General features: G+C 44.9%; 1 protein-coding gene across 6 annotated transcripts; it reads right to left on the bottom strand.

Annotated features, from left to right (window-relative positions):
• On the bottom strand, positions 1-26,687 carry LOC311116596 (uncharacterized protein). 6 transcript variants are annotated; one of them, XM_084191664.1, is made up of 12 exons: positions 26,240-26,687; positions 23,289-23,428; positions 23,013-23,066; positions 21,545-21,634; positions 21,350-21,424; positions 14,389-14,466; positions 13,510-13,587; positions 12,630-12,707; positions 11,621-11,671; positions 11,349-11,517; positions 11,174-11,239; positions 2-232 (listed from the first exon to the last, which is right to left on the bottom strand). In XM_084191664.1, exons 2-12 carry the CDS (start codon positions 23,313-23,315, stop codon positions 216-218), a joined length of 783 nt encoding a protein of 260 aa, XP_084047790.1. In that variant the 5' UTR covers positions 23,316-23,428; positions 26,240-26,687; the 3' UTR covers positions 2-215. The 6 variants fall into 6 exon arrangements, with proteins under 6 accessions (XP_084047791.1, XP_084047790.1, XP_084047792.1 ...); XM_084191666.1 differs by lacking the exon at positions 26,240-26,687 and adding an exon at positions 21,962-22,209 and having other exon boundaries at positions 3-232; positions 23,013-24,381; XM_084191668.1 differs by lacking the exon at positions 26,240-26,687 and adding an exon at positions 21,754-22,209 and having other exon boundaries at positions 4-232; positions 23,013-24,380.

Here is a 26,687-nt window from a genome sequence, read left to right as displayed (position 1 = left end):
AGTCAAGTCACTTTTATTGTATACAAAAATGCAGAAAATCATTCACTCCATTACATCAAATTTGGCAAAAAATATAAAAAGAACACAAAAAAGAAAAGAAAACAAATGTCCAGGTGGGGTGTATTTATGGTTGGATCTCGTACCCCAGCGGGTCCAGACTCTTATCCAATAAGAGAAGAGACGACTCCCTCATCTTCTGAAGGAACTTCCTCAGCTCATCTTTGGAGAACACCTGAGACAGAGAGAGAGAAGAGACAGAACATAGTTAGCAAAAAGAAGAAGAGGATGGGAAAGTAGAAGAGTGGAAGAGGAGACAGCAAGGAGAGCCCCTGAATGTTACTTTTGAAGCTTGCCCTCTTATGAAGTTCAATGCAACCACTGAGCAAGAGACCTGTGATGGTACCACACAACCTCTGAACAATACTTTTCAAACTGACCCTTGTTTGAAGCTCAATGCAACTACTGAGCAAGTGACCAGTGTTGGCAATGCACACCCTCTGAGCAACAATTTTCAAACTGACCCCGAACCAACAAAAAGCTCTGAAGTCGATGTCAGTGAACACACGGTACAATCCCAACCAGGCCCGTCTGGGAGAGATCGGTGCTCTGACAGTCTTTGTAATCAAAGTGTTGATTTGGAGAACAAATTAAGTGACACCTTCACCTTTGACAACACCCTTGAGTTGGATCCCAACTTGCTGGTCACATCCACTCCCATGGTTACGTCTAAGGCTTTTAGGAAACCAGAGAGACCCTCGGATGTGCGGAAAAGGTTATCTCCGGGCTTCCTGCCAAAACCAGCCAAACCACCAGCTATCTCTAAACTTGTCACTAATAGGAAGACGTTCCTTCAGCCCCAGAGTGTCACCTCCAATCCCAAATCACTGCTACCCCCACCGAGATCTGTGTCCCAGCTTCCGTCGCTGACTGGCCTGCCAAAGACCAAGCCAGCCCCTGTCGCTTTAGCCCCCTCGAAGCCATCCTCCTCTGCCATACCCAGCACCAGACGCAAAACACTAGCAGATGCTTCGGGACATGCTGCAGTCACTGTTTCTCAGCAGGTAGGCTATTGGGAGTGCTAAGTGTGGTTACATCTCAACAGGATATTATATTATTGTATTTTTTAAATGAATATTAAGGCGATATTTATCAGTTTGAGATGATCCTCTACCAATCCATCCACTGTATTTAGTTAAGAGATGCAACATTGAATCAACAGACTGTACAAAGCTATTCAGTCAATGTTTTTTCCTCCATTTCTCTCCTAGGCCTCAACAGATAATACTTCCAGTAGTAGGCGTAGCACAATTCCAGGTGAGCAGCTGTTCCAGTTCCTTTGAATCTGTCGGGTATGTATGGCTCTGTCTCAAAGTTTAAACCTTTCATCGTATCCTATCCTCTGCAGATTTCTGATCTGGCAGGACATGGCAGGGGAAAGCAATATAGTGGAAACGTATCTTTTCCTTTTACCCCTGTGTTCACAAAGAAAAGGAGATAAGGAGAAGAAGCCATTTTAGAGTACTGAGCCTAAAGGGAATCTCAATCATACTTCCCGCATTCCTTAAATCCTCTCTCCTCGCCTCCTTCTCAAACGCATTTGATGAAAATGTTCTTGGGGAGGAAATTATGCGAAGAATCAAGAGATACAATTAAGATTGACGTCTTTTGGTAGACCATCACGCTCTTCCAAAAAAGTTTGGTTGGTGTGTAAAACCGAAGAATCTAGATTAGCAAAAATGGAAAGGTTCCGCATAAAGCTCACTTAATTTAAATATATATATATACACACACACAGTGCATTCGGAAAGTATTCAGACCCCTTGACTTTTTCAACGTTTTGTTACGTTACAGCCTTATTCTAAAATGTACTAAATTGTTTTTTCCCCCCACACACAAGCAAAAACAGGTTTTTAGAAATGTTTGTTAAAAAAATAAAATAATGAAATAACATTTACACAAGTATTCAGACCCTTTTCTCAGTACTTTGTTGAAGCACCTTTAGCAGCGATTACAGCTTTGCACACCTGTATTTGGGGAGTTTCTCCCATTCTCTGCAGATCCTCTCAAGCTCTGTCAGGTTGGATGGGGAGCATCGCTGCACAGCTATTTTCAGGTCTCTCCAGAGATGTTCAAGGCTGGGCTCTGGCTGGGCCACTCCTGCGTTGTCTTGGCTGTGTGCTTAGGGTCGTTGTCCTATTGGAAGGTGAACCTTTGCCCCAGTCTGAGGTCTTGAGCGCTCTGGAGCAGGTTTTCAACAAGGATCTCTGTACTTTGCTCCATTCATCTTTCCCTAGATCCTGGCTAGTCTCCCAGTCCATGCCGCTGAAAAACATCCCCACAGCATGATGCTGCCACCACCATGCTTCACCGTAGGGATGGTGCCAGGTTTCCTCCAGACGTGACGCTTGGCATTCAGGCCAAATAGTTCAATCTTGGTTTCATCAGACCAGAGAATCTTGTTTCTCATGGTCAGAGTCCTTTAGGTGCCTTTTGGCAAACTCCAAGCGCGCTTTCATGTGCCTTTTTACTGAGGAGTGGCTTCTGTCTGGCCACTCTACCATAAAGGCCTGATTGGTGGAGTGCTACAGCAATGGTTGTTCTTCTGGAAGGTTCTCCCATCTCAATAGAGGAACTCTGGAGCTTTGTCAGAGTGACCATCGGGCCCTTCACCCCCGATTGCTCAGTTTGGCCCGGCGTCCAGCTCTTGGTGGTTCAAAGTTCTTCCATTTAAAGAATGATGAAGGCCACTGTGTTCTTGGGGACCTTCAATGCTGCAGACATTGCAGTGACACATCCATAACCTGAGCGGAAACCAGATAGCATACCAGAGAGAATACTACAGACATCAAGAAAGCCAGTCAGTTGATTATTGATAAGTTTTTCCAACACTTTTGATAAACAGGGCAAAATAGAAATTGGCCTATAACAGTTAGGATCAGCTTGATCTCCTTCTTTAAATAAAGGACGCACCGTGGCTGCTTTCCAAGCAATGGGAACGCCCCCAGAGAGGAGAGAGGGTCAGATAAGCTTGGCGATGATAGGGGCTGCAACCTTAAAGAAGAAAGGATCTAAACCATCTGACCCAGATGTTTTTTTTGGTATAAAGTTTAAGGAGTTCCTTCAGCACCTCAGACTCAGTGACCGCCTGCAGGGAGAAACTTTGTAGCGGGGTAGGGGAAAAAGAGGAAGGAGCATTGAGGCTAGTCCCATTAGAATGGCTGGAAGATGAGGAAATGTTGGACGAGCAAGGAGGCATGGCTGAGTCAAATAGGAATCCTGACATAATGAAGTGGTGATTAAAGAGCTCAGCCATGCGCTCCTTGTCCGTAACAACCACATCATCAACATTAAGGGCCACGGGCAGCTGTGAGGAGGAGGGTTCTCCAGGTCTTTAACCGTTTTCCAGAACTTCTTGGGATTAGACCCACAGAGCGAGAACTGCTCCATAAAGAAACTAACTTTACCCTTCCGGATAGCCTGAGTGCACTTATTTCTCATTTGCCTGAACGAGAGCCAGTCAGCCTGAGTAAGCGTGTGCCGAGCCTTTCGCCAAATGGAATTCTTGAGGTGGAGTAACTCTGCCAGATCACAGTCAGGGGCTGAACCTGTTTTTAATTCTCATTTTGTTTATGGGGTTGTGTTTGTTAACAATACCACTGAAAATATAAAAAAAGAAGGTCCAAGCGTCTTCAACAGAGGGGATCAAGCTGATTCTATACCAATTTACAGAGGCCAGGTCATGAAGGAAGGCTTGCTCATTAAAGTTTTTTAGCGCCTATGACAAATCAGGACAGGTCGTTTAACTGAGCAGCCATTACGAACACAGGCTGTAAAACAGTGATCACTAAGGTCATTACAGAAAACACCAGACGGATACTTATCAGGATTATTTGTGAGGATAACTTCAAGGAGAGTAGCCTTTTCTGGGTGTTTGGAGTCATACCTTGTGGGATTGGTAATACCGTATTTTCCGCACTATAAGGCGCACCGGAGTATAAGCCGCAGCAGCTAAAAAAAGCATTTCACAGGGATGCTGGCCCATGTTAACTCCAATGCTTCCCACAGTTGTCAAGTTGGCTGGATGTCCTTTGGGTGGTGGACCATTGTTTATACACATGGGAAACTGTTGAGCGTGAAAAATCCAGCAGCATTGCCATTCTTGACACAAACCGGTGCACCTGGCCTACTGCATCGCAGTGCTTGAGGTGTTAGGTCCCAGGCTGGGTCACAGCCGCCCGTGACCGGGAGACCCATGAGGCGGCGCACAATTGGCCCTGCGTTGTCCGGGTTAGGGGAGGGTTTGGCCGGCCGGGATTTCCTTGTCCCATCGCGCTCTAGCGACTCATTGTGGTGGGCCGGGCACCTGCAAGCTGATTTCTGTCGCCAGCTGGACGGTGTTTCCTCCGACACATTGGTGCGACTGGCTTCCGGGTTAAGCGAGCAGTGTGTCAAGAAGCAGTGCGGCTTGGCAGGGTCGTGTTTCGAGGACGCATGGCTCTTGACCTTCACCTCTCCCGAGTCCGTAGGAGAGTTACAGCGATGGACAAGACTGTAACTAGCAATTGGATATCACGAAATTGGGATGAAAAAGGGGTAAAAGTAAAGAATTACAATTAAACGGTGCACCTACTACCATACACTGTTAAAAGGCACTTAAATATGTTTTCTTGCCCATTCACCCTCTGAATAGCACACATACACAATCCATGTCTCAAGGTTTAAAAATAATTCTTTAACCTGTCTTCTCCCCTTCATCTACACTGATTTTAAAGTGGATTTAACAAGTGACATCAATAAGGGATCATAGCTTTCACCTGGTCACTCTGTCGTGGAAAGAGCAGGTGCCCTTAATGTTTTGTACACTCAGTGCCGGTTTTCCAGACACAGATAAAGCCTAGTCCTGGACTAAAAGTGATTTCAGTGGAGAATGTCCATTGCGAATGCTTGTTAGTCCAGGACAAGGCTTAATATGTGTCTGCGAAACCGTCCCATAGTGTATACAGTAAGTGTTTTCTAGTAAATACATTAATCGAGGTTCAGCTCCATGGACAGCATCTAGCCAGTTTGGACTATTGATTACCCTCAAACTGGACCACCAGTGGTTATTAGCAAGATGTGATGATTTATATAACAAGTAGCTTATGAAGATACTGGTCCCGTTCCAGGCTGATTTATATTGCAGTCCTGCCGCATGCAGCAACCAAAGGTTGCATGCAACGTCGTGAATGTACACAGTCAGGCATGAGATTGCTATATAATATGATGTGGTTAGCTAATATGTAAACCCCTATCCAGGTGTTGCGATATCTGGACGGAGACTGCAATGTAGAGGCCATGATATACCTCTTGGTACTAACACTAAAATAAGTGGAACATTTCAGGGCCTATAAACTATGCATGGTTGAATAGTCTACCAGGGTCTGGAATACTGTTGGGAGGAATGCACCTCTCATGTGGAAGTCAATTAATCTCATAGCTTTTTGATTGAGTCATGTTTGCATACTTATTGACCTTTTTTTGTCCACTACCTGTAGGTCATAGACTACAATGTAGTGAGGACTGGTTGAGTTATGATAATGCAATGGAGTCTACAAAAGGAAGATGGAAATGTAATCAGTGGCTGTTCCCAAATCGCTCCCTACCCCTCGGCTCTGTAACCCTTCGTTTCTGCAGATCTGTAAGGCGTAAAGCAATATGGTGGAAGCTTTACCACTGTACTGCTTATAGCCATCCAGACCCTACAGATCTGCAAGTGACTTGAATTGGGGAACGATTTTGGGACCAGCGTGTGTTTGAGAGCATCTAGATTCTCCTACATGGTGATGGTGTCCAGTTCGTGATTAACCAATAGTGTAAATTGGTTATATGCTGTCCACGGTTCTGAATCCTAGAATTGCTATATTGCAGGTAAAGAATTATGTTTACATTTTACATTTTAGTCATTTAGCAGACGCTCTTATCCAGAGCGACTTACAGGAGCAATTAGGGTTAAGTGCCTTGCTCAAGGGCACATTTACGTCATTTAGCAGACGCTCTTATCCAGAGCGACTACAAATTTAAAAAAAAAAAATTTGGGGGGGGGGGGGGGTAGAAGGATTACTTTATCCTATCCCAGGCGTTCCTTAAAGAGGTGGTGTTTCAAATGTCTCCGGAAGGTGGTTAGTGACTCCGCTGTCCTGGCGTCGTGAGGGAGCTTGTTCCACCATTGGGGTGCCAGAGCAGCGAACAGTTTTGACTGGGCTGAGCGGGAACTATGCTTCCGCAGAGGAAGGGGAGCCAGCAGGCCAGAGGTGGATGAACGCAATGCCCTCGCCTGGGTGTAGGGACTGATCAGAGCCTGAAGGTACGGAGGTGCCGTTCCCCTCAATATATTTTAATATTCTGAGTGTACAAAACATTATGAACACCTGCTTTTTCCGTGACATAGATTGATGAGGAGAATCCAGGTGAAAGATATGATCTTTTATTTATGTATGTTGTTAAATCAACTTCAATTAGTGTAGATGAAGGGGAGGAGACAGGTTAATGAATGATTTTTAAGCCTTGAGACAATTGAGACATGGATCGTGTAAATGTGCCATTCAGATGGTGAATAGGCAAGACAAAAGATTTAAGTGTCTTTGAACGGGGTATGGTAGTAGGTACCAGGCACACAGGTTTTTGTCAAGAACTGCAACGCTGCTGGGTTTTTCACGCTCAAAAGTTTCCTGTGTGTATCAAGAATGGTCCACTACCCAAAGGACATCCAGCCATTTTGACACAACTGTGGGCCGCATTGGAGTCAACATGGGTCAGCATCCCTGTGGGACGCTTTCGACACCTTGTAGAGTCCATGCCCCGTCGAGTTGAGGCTGTTCTGAGGGCAAAAGAGAGGGGAGGTGCAACTCATTATTAGGAGGGTGTTCTTAATGTTTTGTATACTCAGTGTATGCTTTTTGCTTTATGTAATGGCATATGTTTTATTGCTTCATGTAATGTATTTTATCTATTGAAATATAGTTTTGAAATATTTTTAAATGTAGTTTCATGGGGATTTATTATGTTTTCCAGAATCTCCAACCAAATTCGGAGATCAGTCTCTCCAGTACCCAGTCATCTGTCCATGAAGAGTGACTTCTCTATGGATCGTCCTATACATTTTAGTGATGGACCAGTGACCTTTGACCCTAGGTAAGTTACTGGTCAGAATTGATGATATTACTATTGAAGAGGAGAATCTTCTAGATCTGAAACCAGATGTATTTTGTGTATCTGAGTATATACTGTAAAGCATCTGCTTATAATTATTTGTTTATGTAATATATTTTAATACACTGAGTGTAGAAAACATTATGAACACCTGCTTTTTCCGTGACATAGATTGATGAGGTGAATCCAGGTGAAAGATATGATCTCTTATTTATGTAAGTTGTTAAATCAACTTCAATCAGTGTAGATGAAGGGGAGGAGACAGGTTAATGAATGATTTTTAAGCCTTGAGACAATTGAGACATGGATCGTGTAAATGTGCCATTCAGATGGTGAATAGGCAAGACAAAAGATTTAAGTGCCTATGAACGGGGTATGGTAGTAGGTACCAGGTGTTGGGTTTTATTTTTCTCATAATTGGATCTGTATGTGATGAATAGCTTGGAAGGAATGCATTAATGAGGAGCACTGTACTGATATGGATTGTTTCACATAACAGGCTGTTATTCATGTAAGGAACGTTAGGGGTAGGACAGATAAGACTTGTATTTCTTACAGATACGAACACTCTCTCTTTGATGTCTGTGAAACTGTCCTTGAACATGGAGTACAGTGGAATGGTGTCTTTTGGGTGCTGACTCCACAGGTTATAATGATAGCAACTTATGCCTGGCAACAAATGGAATGCCGAGGAGTTGGGACCAACCCCTGCGCCAACGGATTGGCTGAATGGAGTCTGGACCACACTCAGTCCTTTGTTCTGGTTGGCCAACAGAAGAGGTGGAGGCTTTCTGTCAGAGTATTTTGCTAGTTCTAGCCTGCTGGTAGCCTGGTTCTAGCCTGCTGGTAGCCTGGTTCTAACCTGCTGGTAGCCTGGTTCTAGCCTGCTGGTAGCCTGGTTCTAACCTGCTGGTAGCCTGGTTCTAGCCTGCTAGTAGCCTGGTTCTAACCTGCTGGAAGCCTGGTTCTAGCCTTCTGGTAGCCTGGTTCTAACCTGCTGGTAGCCTGGTTCTAGCCTGCTGGTAGCCTGGTTCTAACCTGCTGGTAGCCTGGTTCTAGCCTGCTGGTAGCCTGGTTCTAACCTGCTGGTAGCCTGGTTCTAGCCTGCTGGTAGCCTGGTTCTAACCTGCTGGTAGCCTGGTTCTAGCCTGCTGGTAGCCTGGTTCTAACCTGCTGGTAGCCTGGTTCTAGCATGCTGTTACCCTGCTGGTAGCCTGGTTCTAACCTGCTGGTAGCCTGGTTCTAACCTGCTGGTAGCCTGGTTCTAGCATGCTGTTACCCTTCTGGTAGCCTGAATATAGCCTGGCTCCAGCCTGCTGGTAGCCTAGTTCTAGTCTGGTGCTAGACTGCTGGTAGCCTGGTTCTAGTCTGGATATAGCCTGCTGGTAGTCTGGTTCTATTCTGCTGGTAGCCTGGTTCTAGCCTGCTGGTAGCCTGGTTCTAGCCTGCTGGTAGCCTGGTTCTAGCATGCTGTTACCCTTCTGGTAGCCTGAATATAGCCTGGCTCCAGCCTGCTGGTAGCCTAGTTCTAGTCTGGTGCTAGACTGCTGGTAGCCTGGTTCTAGTCTGGATATAGCCTGCTGGTAGTCTGGTTCTATTCTGCTGGTAGCCTGGTTCTAGCCTGCTGGTAGCCTGGTTCTAGCCTGCTGGTAGCCTGGTTCTAGCCTGCTGGTAGCCTGGTTCTAGCCTGCTGGTAGCCTGGTTCTAGACTGCTGGTAGCCTGGTTCTAGCCTGCTGGTAGCCTGGTTCTAACCTGCTGGTAGCCTGGATCTAGCCTGCTGGTAGCCTGGATCTAGTCTGGTTCTAGCCTGCTGGTAGCCTGGTTCTAGCCTGCTGGTAGCCTAGTTCTAGCCTGTTGGTAGCCTAGTTCTAGCCTGTTGGTAGCCTAGTTCTAGTCTGGTGCTAGACTGCTGGTAGCCTGGTTCTAGTCTGGATATAGCCTGCTGGTAGTCTGGTTCTAGCCTGCTGGTAGCCTGGTTCTAGCCTGCTGGTAGATTGGTTCTAGCCTGCTGGTAGCCTGGTTCTAGCCTGCTGGTAGCCTGGATCTAGTCTGGTTCTAGCCTGCTGGTAGCCTGGTTCTAGCCTGCTGGTAGCCTAGTTCTAGCCTGTTGGTAGCCTAGTTCTAGCCTGTTGGTAGCCTAGTTCTAGTCTGGTGCTAGACTGCTGGTAGCCTGGTTCTAGTCTGGATATAGCCTGCTGGTAGTCTGGTTCTAGCCTGCTGGTAGCCTGGTTCTAGCCTGCTGGTAGATTGGTTCTAGCCTGCTGGTAGCCTGGTTCTAACCTGCTGGTACCCTGGTTCTAGCCTGCTGGTAGCCTGGTTCTAGCCTGCTGGTAGTCTGGTTCTAGCCTGCTGGTAGCCTGGTTCTAGCCTGCTAGTAGCCTGGTTCTAACCTGCTGGAAGCCTGGTTCGAACCTGCTGGTAGCCTGGTTCTAGCCTGCTGGTAGCCTGGTTCTAGCCTGCTGGTAGTCTGGTTCTAGCCTACTGGTAGCCTGGTTCTAGCCTGCTAGTAGCCTGGTTCTAACCTGCTGGAAGCCTGGTTCGAACCTGCTGGTAGCCTGGTTCTAGCCTGCTGGTAGCCTGGTTCTAACCTGCTGGTAGCCTGGTTCTAGCCTTCTGGTAGCCTGGATATAGCCTGCTGGTAGCCTGGATCTAGCCTGCTGGTAGCCTGGATATAGTCTGGTTCTAGCCAGCTGGTAGACTGGTTCTAGCCTGCTGGTAGCCTAGTTCTAGCCTGCTGGTAGCCTAGTTCTAGTCTGGTTCTAGCCTGCTGGTAGCCTGGTTCTAGCCTTCTGGTAGCCTGTATATAGCCTGCTGGTAGCCTGGTTCTAACCTGCTTGTAGCCTGGATCTAGCCTGCTGGTAGCCTGGATCTAGTCTGTGGATTTAGTGTCAAGAGAACACTTTTGGCAGAACACAATGCAGTTTTTCCTCCAGTATTTCTTACATTTTATGCAATTTTGCAAACTAGCATATCGAATAACTCTCTGCAGAATGTGTCCTACCAGGTCTGAAAACAGTGACGAACATAGCACATAGAAGCAACGGGCATGTGGGGGGAGGGTTCTTGAAATGTTACATCCACTTCCAGCGGACCAGGTTAACATTCACAAGGCCGCAGGGCCAGACGGATTACCAGGACGCGTACTCAGAGCATGCGCTGACCAGCTGGTAAGTGTCTTCACCGACATTTTCAACCCCTCCCTGACCCAGTCTGTAATACCTACGTTTCAAGCAGACCACCATAGTCCCTGTGCCCAATAACACCAAGGTAACATTTACATTTTCTTTTACATTTTAGTCATTTAGCAGACGCTCTTATCCAGAGCGACTTCCAATTAGTGAGTGCATATATTTGTCATACTGGCCCCCCGTGGGAAGCGAACCCACAACCCAAGCGTTGCAAGCGCCATGCTCTACCAACTGACATACAGGAGGGCCATAACTATCGCCCCGTAGCACTCACTTCTATAGCCATGAAACGCTTTGAAAGGCTGGTCATGGCTCACAACAACACCATCCCAGACACCCTGGACCCACTCCAATTCGCATACCGCCCCAACAGATCCACCGATGACGCAATCTCAATCGCACTCCACACTGCCCTTTCCCACCTGGACAAAAGGAACACCTACGTGAGAATGCTGTTCATTGACTACCATAGTGCCCACAATGCTCATCACTAAGCTAAGGACCCTGGAACTAAACACCTCCCTCTGCAAATGGATCCTGGACTTCCTGACGGGCCGCCCCCAGGTGGTGAGGGTAGGCAACAACACATCTTCCACGCTGATCCTCAACACGGGGGCCCCTCAGGGGTGTGTGCTTAGTCCCCTCCTGTACTCCCTGTTCACCCATGACTGCGTGGCCGCGCATGACTCCAACACCATCATTAAGTTTGCCGACGGCACGACGGTGGTAGGCCTGATCACCGACATTTATGTGACATAACTTAAAGATATTACCACATATATACAAGTCAGGATACCTTTGCATTGATGTAGGTCAGCAATGGTTTCTTCGCTGGAATCATCATCACTCATTTCTACTTCATCTGGTTAGGTAAAAAACATTTACGGCCAATTATTTAAATTAAGGACTAACAACACTTATAATAGTTATATTTGAAGTGACTAAAAACTATATTTCAAACAAAATGTTACCTTCAGGATTGACCTCAATGTCATCCAGCCCTTTCCCCTGCAGGTAAGGCAGTCTTCCTTTTTCGATTGACCTCTGTCTCTCAGCTATCTCTTTTTTAGCCTTCTCATAACGATCCTCACAACGATCATGATGGCGCCTCAGATTTTGCAGATGGCGTCTTTTTCTAAGCTGTACAAATCAAAAATTAATTTGTATAAGTCTTACTTGAAATTTCTGTGTTAACAAAGAACATTAACTATTTTATCTAATGAAAATAATGCAGCTTTCTTACCTGCTTTGCAGTAGGACACTGGAAGGGTACAAATCCACTGGACTTGCTTGCCTTGAATTAAATGATGAAAAATAAATATTTGTTTGTAATAACACAGTACCGTAACAGTAAATTAGGATATTATACATTATACTGTATGTGAAAATAATTTGGCTTAAGAAATTGACAATACTGTTTTTGGATCTGGGGTTTTTAAGCAAGATTCTATAGAAATGGTTAAAACTGTACAATATCTGCTAACCAACAATATGAGGACCTGGGATCTTGTCAATTGTTGTCTGCAACAAAATACAACAATAACATGTCAGAAATATTGTGTTATATAATATAGATCATATCTAATTAGTAAACAGATGATCATACTCAGTTCAGTCACAATATATTCCTACCACCTGTCTATCATAATCGCCTTTGGGGTGAGACTCATTGCTGAGGTCAAGGGCTGCATTGACCACAGATGTTAGGAAAGATAATTCATATGTGGATCTGGGCTTTTTATGCAAGACTCTGGTTGGGTCATACCATATCGGGACGTCATCTGAAACACATTTACGTCTTGAACAGACTAAGTACGAAATGAGGACATGACGACTGAACACTTCTAGAGTCAAGGTTCCAGACTTTGAGTTATCCTTTTGTGGTCAAAGACAGCTCACAGCCTGAAAAGTAATGTAAATGGATCTACTGCCATATAAATTAAATCACGCAAATTGATAAGAAGTATGTTAAATGGGCAAAAACATTGCCCCCCCCCCAAAAAAGAAAAACAGGCATTAGAGAGAATAAAGATTAATTTTATGTTTTGAGGGGCGGTTAGTTCTGTCAAATGGTCGGGCTAATTTTGTTTACGCAATGATATCGAAACAAGTTACGGGATGTTGATATTGTGAACATTTTACAAAAAAAGTTGGTTGTAATACAGTAAAAAGCCATTTAATTTATATATTGGAATGAACTGAGACATCAATTTAATTTAAATAGAAAATATCTACAATAAATGTTTAATAACCTGTTGGAAGGATGAAGTGGATTTCTGTCTCACTTCTGGGTCTGCTGAAGGTTGAGCTGGGATCTTGTCACTTGGTGTCTGCAACGAAATACAACAATAACATGTCAGAAATATTGTGTTATATAATATAGATCATATCTAATTAGTAAACTAATGATTGTACTCAGTTCAGTCACAATATATTCCTACCACCTGTCTATCATAATCGCCTTTGGGGTGAGACTCATTGCCGTGGTCAAGGGCTGCATTGACCAAAGATGTTAGGAAAGATAATTCATATGTGGATCTGGGCTTTTTATGCAAGACTCTATAGAAATTGTTAAAACTGTACAATATCTGCTAACCAACAATATGAGGACCGTGTAACACACACACTCTACTCTGGTTGGGTCATACCATATCGGGACGTCATCTGAAACACATTTACGTCTTGAACAGACTAAGTACGAAATGAGGACCTGACGACTGAACACATCTAGAGTCAAGGTTCCTGACTTTGAGTTATCCTTTTTTGGTCAAAGAAAGCTCACAACCTTAAAAGTAATGTAAATGGATCTACTGCCATATACATTAAATCACGCAAATTGATAAGAAGTATGTTAAATGGGCAAAAACATTGCCCAAAAAACAAACAAACATAGGCATTAGAGAGAATAAAGATTAATTTTATGTTTTGAGGGGCGGTTAGTTCTGTCAAATGGTCGGGCTAATTTTGTTTACCCAATGATATCGAAACAAGTTACGGGATGTTGATATTGTGAACATTTTACACAAAAAGTTGGTTGTAATACAGTAAAAAGCCATTTAATTTATATATTGGAATGAACTGAGACATCAATTTAATTTAAATAGAAAATATCTACAATAAATGTTTAATAACCTGTTGGAAGGATGAAGTGGATTTCTGTCTCACTTCTGGGTCTGCTGAAGGTTGAGCTGGGATCTTGTCACTTGGTGTCTTCAACGAAATACAACAATAACATGTCAGAAATATTATGTTATATAATATAGATCATATCTAATTAGTAAACTAATGATTGTACTCAGTTCAGTCACAATATATTCCTACCACCTGTCTATCATAATCGCCTTTGGGGTGAGACTCATTGCCGTGGTCAAGGGCTGCATTGACCACAGATGTTAGGAAAGATAATTCATATGTGGATCTGGGCTTTTTATGCAAGACTCTATAGAAATGGTTAAAACTGTACAATATCTGCTAACCAACAATATGAGGACCGTGTAACACACACACTCTACTCTGGTTGGGTCATACCATATCGGGACGTCATCTGAAACACATTTACGTCTTGAACAGACTAAGTACGAAATGAGGACATGACGACTGAACACATCTAGAGTCAAGGTTCCTGACTTTGAGTTATCCTTTTGTGGTCAAAGAAAGCTCACAACCTGAAAAGTAATGTAAATGGATCTACTGCCATATAAATTAAATCACGCAAATTGATAAGAAGTATGTTAAATGGGCAAAAACATTGCCCCAAAAAAAAAAAACATAGGCATTAGAGAGAATAAAGATTAATTTTATGTTTTGAGGGGCGGTTAGTTCTGTCAAATGGTTGGGCTAATTTTGTTTATGCAATGATATCGAAACAAGTTACGGGATGTTGATATTGTGAACATTTTACACAAAAAGTTGGTTGTAATACAGTAAAAAGCCATTTAATGTATATATTGGAATGAACTGAGACATCAATTTAATTTAAATAGAAAATATCTACAATAAATGTTTAATAACCTGTTGGAAGGATGAAGTGGATTTCTGTCTCACTTCTGGGTCTGCTGAAGGTTGAGCTGGGATCTTGTCACTTGGTGTCTGTAACGAAATACAACAATAACATGTCAGAAATATTGTGTTATATAATATAGATCATATCTAATTAGTAAACTAATGATCATACTCAGTTCAGTCACAATATATTCCTACCACCTGTCTATCATAATCGCCTTTGGGGTGAGACTCATTGCCGTGGTCAAGGGCTGCATTGACCACAGATGTTAGGAAAGATAATTCATGTGTGGATCTGGGCTTTTTATGCAAGACTCTATAGAAATGGTTAAAACTGTACAATATCTGCTAACCAACAATATGAGGACCGTGTAACACACACACTCTACTCTGGTTGGGTCATACCATATCGGGACGTCATCTGAAACACATTTACGTCTTGAACAGACTAAGTACGAAATGAGGACATGACGACTGAACACATCTAGAGTCAAGTTGATACCCTCCCTCCATATACTGATCCAGGCAGTTCTGTCCCAGTCTAGTCGATACCCTCCCTCCATATACTGATCCAGACAGTTCTGTCCCAGTCTAGTCGTTACTCTCCATATACTTATCCAGACAGTTCTGTCTCAGTCTAGTCGATACCCTCCCTCCATATACTGATCCAGGCAGTTCTGTCCCAGTCTAGTCGATACACCTCATCCCATACTGATCCAGACAGTTCTGTCTCAGTGTAGTCGATACACCTCATCCCATACTGATCCAGACAGTTCTGTCTCAGTCTAGTCGATACACCTCATCCCATACTGATCCAGACAGTTCTGTCTCAGTCTAGTCGATACACCTCATCCCATACTGATCCAGGCAGTTCTGTCCCAGTCTAGTCGATACACCTCATCCCATACTGATCCAGACAGTTCTGTCTCAGTCTAGTCGATACCCTCTCTCCATATACTGATCCAGCCAGTTCTGTCTCAGTCTAGTCGATACACCTCATCCCATACTGATCCAGACAGTTCTGTCTCAGTCTAGTCGATACCCTCTCTCCATATACTGATCCAGACAGTTCTGTCCCAGTCTAGTCGATACTCTCCATATACTGATCCAGGCAGTTCTGTCTCAGTCTAGTTGATACCCTCCCTCCATATACTGATCCAGACAGTTCTGTCTCAGTCTAGTTGATACCCTCTCTCCATATACTGATCCAGGCAGTTCTGTCTCAGTCTAGTCGATACTCTCCATATACTGATCCAGACAGTTCTGTCCCAGTCTAGTCGATACACCTCATCCCATACTGATCCAGACAGTTCTGTCCCAGTCTAGTCGATACACCTCATCCCATACTGATCCACACAGTTCTGTCTCAGTCTAGTCGATACCCTCCCTCCATATACTGATCCAGACAGTTCTGTCCCAGTCTAGTCGATACCCTCCCTCCATATACTGATCCAGACAGTTCTGTCCCAGTCTAGTTGATACCCTCCCTCCATATACTGATCCAGACAGTTCTGTCTCAGTCTAGTTGATACCCTCTCTCCATATACTGATCCAGGCAGTTCTGTCCCAGTCTAGTTGATACCCTCCCTCCATATACTGATCCAGACAGTTCTGTCTCAGTCTAGTCGATACACCTCATCCCATACTGATCCAGACAGTTCTGTCCCAGTCTAGTCGTTACTCTCCATATACTGATCCAGGCAGTTCTGTCTCAGTCTAGTCGTTAATCTCCATATACTGATCCAGACAGTTCTGTCTCAGTCTAGTTGATACCCTCCCCCCATATACTGATCCAGGCAGTTCTGTCCCAGTCTAGTCGATACCCTCCCTCCATATACTGATCCAGGCAGTTCTGTCCCAGTCTAGTCGATACCCTCTCTCCATATACTGATCCAGGCAGTTCTGTCTCAGTCTAGTCGTTAATCTCCATATACTGATCCAGACAGTTCTGTCTCAGTCTAGTTGATACCCTCCCCCCATATACTGATCCAGACAGTTCTGTCCCAGTCTAGTTGATACCCTCCCTCCATATACTGAACCAGACAGTTCTGTACAAGTCTAGTTGATACCCTCTCTCCATATACTGATCCAGACAGTTCTGTCTCAGTCTAGTTGATACCCTCCCCCCATATACTGATCCAGACAGTTCTGTCCCAGTCTAGTTGATACCCTCCCTCCATATACTGAACCAGACAGTTCTGTCCCAGTCTAGTTGATACCCTCTCTCCATATACTGATCCAGACAGTTCTGTCTCAGTCTAGTTGATACCCTCTCTCCATATACTGATCCAGACAGTTCTGTCTCAGTCTAGTTGATACCCTCCCTCCATATACTGATCCAGACAGTTCTGTCCCAGTCTAGTCGTTACACCTCATCCCATACTGATCCAGGCAGTTCTGTCCCAGTCTAGTTGATACCCTCCCTCCATATACTGATCCAGACAGTTCTGTCCCAGTCTAGTCGTTACTCTCCATATACTGATCCAGGCAGTTCTGTCTCAGTCTAGTTGATACTCTCCATATACTGATCCAGACAGTTCTGTCTCAGTCTAGTCGATACACCTCATCCCATACTGATCCAGACTGTTCTGTCCCAGTCTAGTCGATACACCTCATCCCATACTGATCCAGACAGTTCTGTCCCAGTCTAGTCGATACCCTCTCTCCATATACTGATCCAGGCAGTTCTGTCTCAGTCTAGTCGTTAATCTCCATATACTGATCCAGACAGTTCTGTCTCAGTCTAGTTGATACCCTCCCCCCATATACTGATCCAGACAGTTCTGTCCCAGTCTAGTTGATACCCTCCCTCCATATACTGAACCAGACAGTTCTGTCCCAGTCTAGTTGATACCCTCTCTCCATATACTGATCCAGACAGTTCTGTCTCAGTCTAGTTGATACCCTCTCTCCATATACTGATCCAGACAGTTCTGTCTCAGTCTAGTTGATACCCTCCCTCCATATACTGATCCAGGCAGTTCTGTCTCAGTCTAGTCGTTACCCTCCCTCCATATACTGATCCAGACAGTTCTGTCCCAGTCTAGTCGTTACACCTCATCCCATACTGATCCAGGCAGTTCTGTCCCAGTCTAGTTGATACCCTCCCTCCATATACTGATCCAGACAGTTCTGTCCCAGTCTAGTCGTTACTCTCCATATACTGATCCAGGCAGTTCTGTCCCAGTCTAGTTGATACCCTCCCTCCATATACTGATCCAGACAGTTCTGTCCCAGTCTAGTCGTTACTCTCCATATACTGATCCAGACAGTTCTGTCCCAGTCTAGTCGATACCCTCCCTCCATATACTGATCCAGACAGTTCTGTCTCAGTCTAGTCGTTACTCTCCATATACTGATCCAGGCAGTTCTGTCCCAGTCTAGTCGATACCCTCCCTCCATATACTGATCCAGACAGTTCTGTCTCAGTCTAGTCGTTACACCTCATCCCATACTGATCCAGACAGTTCTGTCTCAGTCTAGTCGATACCCTCCCTCCATATACTGATCCAGACAGTTCTGTCTCAGTCTAGTCGATACCCTCCCTCCATATACTGATCCAGACAGTTCTGTCTCAGTCTAGTTGATACCCTCCCTCCATATACTGATCCAGGCAGTTCTGTCTCAGTCTAGTCGATACCCTCTCTCCATATACTGATCCAGACAGTTCTGTCCCAGTCTAGTTGATACCCTCCCTCCATATACTGATCCAGGCAGTTCTGTCTCAGTCTAGTCGATACACCTCATCCCATACTGATCCAGGCAGTTCTGTCTCAGTCTAGTCGATACACCTCATCCCATACTGATCCAGGCAGTTCTGTCCCAGTCTAGTCGATACACCTCATCCCATACTGATCCAGACAGTTCTGTCCCAGTCTAGTTGATACCCTCTCTCCATATACTGATCCAGACAGTTCTGTCCCAGTCTAGTCGATACCCTCCCTCCATATACTGATCCAGACAGTTCTGTCCCAGTCTAGTTGATACACCTCATCCCATACTGATCCAGACAGTTCTGTCTCAGTCTAGTCGTTACTCTCCATATACTGATCCAGACAGTTCTGTCTCAGTCTAGTCGTTACTCTCCATATACTGATCCAGACAGTTCTGTCCCAGTCTAGTCGTTACTCTCCATATACTGATCCAGACAGTTCTGTCTCAGTCTAGTCGATACCCTCCCCCCATATACTGATCCAGACAGTTCTGTCTCAGTCTAGTCGATACACCTCATCCCATACTGATCCAGCCAGTTCTGTCCCAGTCTAGTTGATACCCTCTCTCCATATACTGATCCAGACAGTTCTGTCCCAGTCTAGTCGTTACCCTCCCTCCATATACTGATCCAGACAGTTCTGTCCCAGTCTAGTTGATACCCTCCCTCCATATACTGATCCAGACAGTTCTGTCTCAGTCTAGTCGTTACTCTCCATATACTGATCCAGGCAGTTCTGTCTCAGTCTAGTCGTTACCCTCCCTCCATATACTGATCCAGCCAGTTCTGTCCCAGTCTAGTCGTTACCCTCCCTCCATATACTGATCCAGCCAGTTCTGTCCCAGTCTAGTCGTTACCCTCCCTCCATATACTGATCCAGGCAGTTCTGTCCCAGTCTAGTCGTTACTCTCCATATACTGATCCAGACAGTTCTGTCTCAGTCTAGTCGATACACCTCATCCCATACTGATCCAGCCAGTTCTGTCCCAGTCTAGTTGATACCCTCCCTCCATATACTGATCCAGACAGTTCTGTCCCAGTCTAGTCGTTACCCTCCCTCCATATACTGATCCAGACAGTTCTGTCCCAGTCTAGTTGATACCCTCCCTCCATATACTGATCCAGACAGTTCTGTCCCAGTCTAGTCGTTACCCTCCCTCCATATACTGATCCAGACAGTTCTGTCTCAGTCTAGTCGTTACCCTCCCTCCATATACTGATCCAGACAGTTCTGTCTCAGTCTAGTCGTTACTCTCCATATACTGATCTAGGCAGTTCTGTCTCAGTCTAGTCGTTACTCTCCATATACTGATCCAGGCAGTTCTGTCTCAGTCTAGTCGTTACTCTCCATATACTGATCCAGACAGTTCTGTCTCAGTCTAGTCGTTACTCTCCATATACTGATCCAGACAGTTCTGTCCCAGTCTAGTCGTTACCCTCCCTCCATATACTGATCCAGACAGTTCTGTCTCAGTCTAGTCGTTACTCTCCATATACTGATCCTGACAGTTCTGTCTCAGTCTAGTCGTTACTCTCCATATACTGATCCAGGCAGTTCTGTCTCAGTCTAGTCGTTACTCTCCATATACTGATCCAGACAGTTCTGTCCCAGTCTAGTCGTTACCCTCCCTCCATATACTGATCCAGACAGTTCTGTCTCAGTCTAGTCGTTACTCTCCATATACTGATCCAGGCAGTTCTGTCTCAGTCTAGTTGATACACCTCATCCCATACTGATCCAGGCAACAGAATAAGAGTATTCTGGGTCCCATTTTAGACAGGCAACTGATAAGACACATAATCACTGTACTGAGTAGAAATATATGACTCTATCCCATATACTTCTCTAACTGACAGGAGGCTATTGTGATTGATCACTGCCATGAAGGCATCAGTTCCTTATCATAAAAGCAGATTACACAGACTGTAAACATATTCTCCAGCAATCAATGTGGACCAGTTAAACACTCAACACCCTATAAACTAAAGCATCAATGCAGCCTCTCAGTCTGAGATAACTGTCTCCCTGATGAACAACAGAGAGGAAGGAGTCCCAGACTAGTTTGTCATTCCAGAGGTCCATTTGAACCCCAGTGAGTCAGAGAGGAAGGAGTCCCAGACTAGTTTGACATCCCAGAGGTCCATTTGAACCCCAGTGAGTCAGAGAGGAAGGAGTCCCAGACTAGTTTGACATCCCAGAGGTCCATTTGAACCCCAGTGAGTCAGAGAGGAAGGAGTCCCAGACTAGTTTGACATCCCAGAGGTCCATTTGAACCCCAGTGAGTCAGAGAGGAAGGAGTCCCAGACTAGTTTGACATCCCAGAGGTCCATTTGAACCCCAGTGAGTCAGAGAGGAAGGAGTCCCAGACTAGTTTGACATTCCAGAGGTCCATTTGAACCCCAGTGAGTCAGAGAGGAAGGAGTCCCAGACTAGTTTGACATTCCAGAGGTCCATTTGAACCCCAGTGAGTCAGAGTGGAAGTCAAGAGGTGACTGAATGTTCTAACATTCTAACTAAGATAAACACCAATCTCTCTCTATGACTCAGACTTCCTCACAGACAGATAGACCCCCTGACAATTCTCCCCAAAGCTGTGTGACATGTCTTCAAAACCAAGGGGACCTGCTAGCCAATCATAGCTCACCATTTATGTTTAAAATAAGTAAATGACAGTGCATTTGTATTCTAGTTTAGCAGATGCTCTTATCTAGAGTGACAATCAGTTCATTCAACTAAAGTAGGTAAAACAGTATATCAACAGGAAAAACAACAGAACCAAGACAAAAGCCTTTATATTTTTTGAGAGCATCTACTGTATGTAGTACTTAGTTGATGAAAGCGACAACCAATAGTGAAACTAGTGTAAATCTAACTATGTGGAGAAGAATCCAGATTCAACACCTACACAACTTCTATACCAGTAGTTTGGCTGCTAACAACACATGAAGAGGAACTATTCCTTCCTTAGAAATGAACTAATATCCACTATTCTAGGAGTAAACTAAGATATACTGCAATTGGAAATTCAAAACATCAAATATTTAAATGTAAAAAACGTAATTAAAATATGAGACTAGAAAATATTATGGAAACTGAAAAGTCTGGGATATAATGTCCATTGAGGGTCTTAACGGTTTTCATCTGTCTGCTTCACGCAAACAATAAGTTGATTAACTAAAGTTGAGCCAAAGACGTGTGGTTTCTATATCAGCAGGGTACAGGCAACAAAGACAGCCAGCTGTCAAGTCACTTCATACCTCTTTCATGGTGAAAACGTCTTTGTCTGCACCTGCCTGCTGTAATAAGATGTGCAGTTTCTCTTTTGGTCGTACCTGGGAAAAAATAGCACATAAAACAAAAACGTTATTTTAGATTCAATGTCATTGTAAACAAATATGATGTAAAATGTGTGATAGAGAGAGAGAGGGAGAGCTATTTAAGTTAATACTTACAAGTTTCTCATTGTCCAACGTATTTATTTGGGAACCAGTTCTATGCCATTCTGACATTCTCTCACAATTCTCTGCCATTCTGTCTTTCACCTGTTGAAGAGTAGAGCAAAAAATACATTTAAAATGTCAAAGTTAACATGCAATGCCTTATAAAAGTATACAATTACATACACGTCAAGACAAGCTTTGGAAGACAGAAACAAGCTTACCTATCTAAATAAATAGAAGTACTAAAGAGTAGACGTCCCTTATACACACACACACACATCTCTATAATACACCCTTCATATTCTGTACATAAAGTGTAGGAACCACTTCCCCGTCTCCCCGGGATTTAAATAGGCTCGGAAAGACATGTCAGGGCTAGCATTGCTCCGGCTGTTGACGCCGGTGTAGGGCTGAAGCCAGATTACTAACCTCCCTTGACATGTCGAAGCATGACGAGCACACCGCTTTGAGTCACCCACCTAGCGGCCACCCTGCGTCTGTGCACCCCCCTCCACCCTTAGTGCCGAGTTGGATATGCCCGGCATGTCCCAGTTTACTACAGCTCCGCATTATGTAATAATCAGCTGTCAGACTGATGTGGGCAGGTTTGGAGGAAGGGTGTCTCGAATGGTTGCTTTGTAGGTTCCTGGACTCTTATCTTCCATTTTGTTTTCGATCTTAAAAAATTAGTGTAGCAAATAGGGATTTGGTTAAAGAATCTGGCAATGTCTGTATATATATTTATTTTTTAAAGAAGTGAATGTCCAGGGTTTTCAATAACAAAATCTGGTCACTTATTTCCTTTCACATATTTCTTATTTTCATCCAAATGATTCCAACGGAAAAAATGGTATTTGGGTAAGAAAGGGCTATAAAAAACTGATGCAACTTAAATATATTAATTTAATGAGGGGATTTAATTAAATATTTTAGCACACATGCAGGCTTATAACTTGACAAAACAGATGAAAAGGAACTGGCTTTTCTAGCTAGCTTGTAAACCAATTCAAGTTACACTAGCAATTTTATTTTCCAATGCATGTAACATTGGGTTAACCACAGTGTATTGATGTATTCTGAATCAAAGACATGTTTACCAATTATGCTAAACTTATTAGCTAGCTTGCCAACATAGCTAGCATCGTTAGCATCGCTAGCACGCTAACCCTTAGCTAGCACGCTAACCCTTAGCTAGCACGCTAACCCTTAGCAAGCAGTAAATAAGTATAAGGTAGAAACATGCAAAGTAACAATTGCACATTTATGAATTGTTTGGATAAGCCTACCAATTTCAATGTCATGACGCAGTATATCTGACACAACATTGTCAATGCATGTTGGATTCCACCGAAAGACATTTGGGAGCTAACATTAATTAATTAAAAATAAAGACAACGGGAACATGCATTGCTTGCCAATACACCAAATACAAATACAATTTTAGCTAAAATATTGGTTAGCAGTTTAGTTAATAGCTTACCTTCTTGCATGAACGTAAACATCTGCAACCATCCTCCTCTTCCTTAAAAAGGTGCTGCTCAAGGCAGAGACAGGCTTGCCAGGTCAATTGCTAATTTCTAAGAAGTCACTCAAAACCTGCCTTCAAAGCCTGAAAACTAGCACAATTTCAGCAGATTACAGGGAAATTAATAAATGTTTTAAAATGCCATGTTGGTAAAGTTGCAATATAGAAGTAGTATAAAACCTTGCACCCAGCGACCAAAACCTTTCACCTGCAGCAAAGTTTCCAAAGTACCTCAATAAACCCCAAAAAAGCATACATGGCAACCCTGGGCAGAGACGTGTTGACCTGTGAAACTGTTGGTTGTGCACTCTGCAGAAGTCAGATATTTGTGGCTAATGTTAACATTCTGTGGAGGTCACCTGATCCTAGATCTGTGAAAAGGTTGACAACAACACAGTTTATGTTTGTGTTAGAGAGCACATTACAGGCCTGTCTGAATTTTATTTAGTCATTTGAAATCACATATTTTAATGTTAAGCTTTGATTTGTAACACTAAATGTTTTGTCAGTGCATAGTATTCTGCAAGACAATCTGTGGAACATTTTCATATTAGTGGTACATTTGAGTGAGATTTTGAGCTAGCAGTTGGAATTTTGATACATTGTATGACACACCCTACACTACAGCCAATCAATGATCAGCCTCCCATCCCCTTCTCTGCTCCCATCCCCCTCTCTGCTCCAAGTCAAACATATAAGCCAACTACAGTGGGGAGAACAAGTATTTGATACACTGCCGTTCTATATCGTGGAGCTCCGCCCCATAGGGGAGCTCTGCTCCTAGTGGTTTACCCTCTGCCCTAAGGCAGCAGCAGCCTGAGACAAAATTATGCACACACCTACAGCCAATAGGAGTACAGGTGTCCCTATAAGAGGGGGTGCCTCCCCTCAATCAGCCTCCCTTTTTCTTCAGCGACTGGACTAGACTGAAGAAGCCAAGAAGAGACGAAGAGAAGACTCAGGACGAAGAAAACGGCGTCGATTTTCCAGATCATCGATGTCGTCCTACAATGAGCACACCAAGCTTATCCATAGGGTAAGTATTTAACAAAAGCTCTTTTCAGAGCTCAATGTCGCTGTTCCCCTTGGCGGCTGTCGACCCCCCCGACATATGTTTCGTGGGTTGAGGGACACAGCACGCCAGGGACAGCTTCATTAATCCCCCACTATGCGCCAGCTGCGCCCTCCTTTTTGAAGGAGTGGAAGCAGCGTTGGGCATTTTTAGGGAGGATATTCCTCTTGAGGATGTGCTATCAGTGTTAGTCTCAGCTTCTGAGGCATCATCTGAAGGCGCTGACTCAGGAGATGACAGGGCTATTGGGGAAGAAATGAATATTCTATTGGAACAATTCATTACACTGACCCAGATGTTTAACACCCCTTTTCCTTCGGGAAATTGTGAGGTCATTACATCCCTGGATGATGACGCCACAGCCTCTCTGTGCCTGAATTCTCAGGTCTCATTGAGTGGGCTGCTAAACAGCGGGAGATTAAGCTGCCCCCCATTCCCTCCAACCCGGAAGTGGATATGAGGAAGGGCGGCCGTTACTCTCGCTACAGCTTGGCGTCAGACGGCGGCCTCAAGCAGCAAGGGAGCGGGCCTCGTCCCCCCCCCTGCAGCGCCAGAGGTGCCGGCGAGAGAGGTCATTAAAGCGTCATCCTGGCATCACCCGAAGGGCGGCCAGAAGAGACGCCGTTTATGACAGGCGAGGGGGAGAGAACGGAAGACGGCACAGCGCCTGCTGTGACCGAGCCCACTGCCCCCCCCCACTCTACCGTTGAGTGTATGGAGGAGAATGTTTTTTGTTGATGTGTGTAATAAAGGGTTGGCTCTACTTGACACTGTCAAAAAAGAGCCCCTTTTCCATAATACATCCGAGAGCGTTCGACCTTCCTCACTCTCGCTCTCTCTCTTACCACTATGAGTGCAGCTCAGCCCACCATGGTGCGTTGCTGAATGCACACATAAGGCAGGTATATAAAAGGTATTAAGTGTACCTTATAAAGACCTCACTTTACAGACTCCTAGGAGTGCTGTAGTGAGTGTCTCACATAGCAGGCTGCAGTCTCAGCCAGATAATGGCATGATGACGCGACCGCTATTCGGGACGGCGCTCTGTCTCAGGCTAACGCCTCAGTCAGTGCAGTTCAGACCCGTGCTGCGGTCACGGAGGGCCTGATTACTACGGTTACGGGCGTAACCAACGTATCGGCGCCCCCGTTTTCTCTCAGAACGCGCTGATAATAACCAAATTGGGGATGGCGCACTATCACAGACTAAGGTCTCTGTTAGTACGACCCAGACCCATGCTGCGTTCAAGAAGGGCCCGATTACCACGGTCACGAAGGTGCCCAGTGTATCGGCGCCCCCACTTCTTTCTGAACGCGCTAATACTCACCACACTGAGCGTAGTTCAGCCCACCAGAGGTGCAGAGCTGAACGCACACAGGAGGTGAAGTGAGGAAAGATACCAAGACACCATCTTGGCTTATCTCAAAGAGACCTCACTTTACAGACCCCAAGGAGTACTGTAGTGAGTGTCTCTCATAGCAGTCTGCAGTCTCAGTCAGGAGACATGATGACGCAGCCGCTATTTGGGGATGGCACACTATCGCAGACTAAGGTCTCGGTTAGTGCGATTCAGACCCATGCTGCGTTCACGGAGGGCCCGATTACCACGGTCACGAAGGTGCCCAGTGTATCGGCGCCCCCACTTCCCTTTGAACGCGCTAATACTCACCACACTGAGCGTGACTCAAACCAACAGGGGTGCAGAGTTGAACACACACAGAAGGTGAAAGTTAAGAAGGTATCAAGGCGCCGCCTTGTTTTTACCTCATAGAGACCTCATACTACAGACTTCACCTAAGATGACGCAATCGCTTGCTGGGGATGGTGCCCTGCCGCAGGCTGTGGCCTCGGTCAGCGCAATTCAGACCCGCGATGCGTTCAAGGAGGGCAGGAATACGACGGTTACGGGTTTAACCGATGTCCCTACTCCTCTTTCTTTCTCAGAACGCATTTCCTCTTGCATTGCCTGAACTCTGCAATCGACCATAAACACACGTTTCTACAATGAATCAGGAAACACCTATCCCACCCCCCTCCTCCCTCTCCCTCCAACCCTCCTCCCCCCTCCCCCTCTTGGGGTCCCCAGGTCGTGCCTCTCCTGGTAACTTACTGATGGGTCTGAAGAGGGTGTCTGTGCTGCTGGTCGACTGCAGGAAAACACCGGGACGGAGGGACAGCCCTAACCGTCGCTCTCTCAGTAGAAGGGGCTTATCATCTGGGGAGGCTAACCAACATCATGATGCTGACGAGGCAGAGAAGAGTCTCTCCAGATCAGAAGACCTCAAGAAACACCAGCAGAGACTTACAGGGAAGAAACCTCACCGCTGCTTTGACTGTGGAAAGAGTTTCACCTCTTCAGCAATACTTAAAACACACCAGAGAATACACACAGGAGAGAAGCCTTACAGCTGTGATCAATGTGGGAAGAGATTCACTCAGTCAGGACACCTGGCTGGACACAAGAGAATACACACAGGAGAGAAGCATTACAGCTGTGATCAATGTGGGAAGAGTTTTTCTATATCAGACCAGCTGGTAATACACCAGAGAATACACAC

This window comes from Coregonus lavaretus, assembly GCF_964263955.1.
Source record: "Coregonus lavaretus genome assembly, contig: HAP1_SCAFFOLD_680, whole genome shotgun sequence".
Lineage (NCBI taxonomy): Eukaryota > Metazoa > Chordata > Actinopteri > Salmoniformes > Salmonidae > Coregonus > Coregonus lavaretus.
Note: the sequence above shows the minus strand (reverse complement) of the source record. Positions and strands in the feature narration are given on the sequence as shown.

Coding starts and splice junctions, on each gene's coding strand:
- LOC311116596 (XM_084191664.1), bottom strand. CDS start 23,315: ATGTATGCTTTTTTGGGGTTTATTGAG. Junction 21,425..21,544: donor CGTTGGACAATGAGAAACTT/GTAAGTATTAAC, acceptor ATTTTTTCCCAG/GTACGACCAAAAGAGAAACT. Junction 12,708..13,509: donor CCACTTCATCCTTCCAACAG/GTTATTAAACAT, acceptor ATTTCGTTGCAG/ACACCAAGTGACAAGATCCC.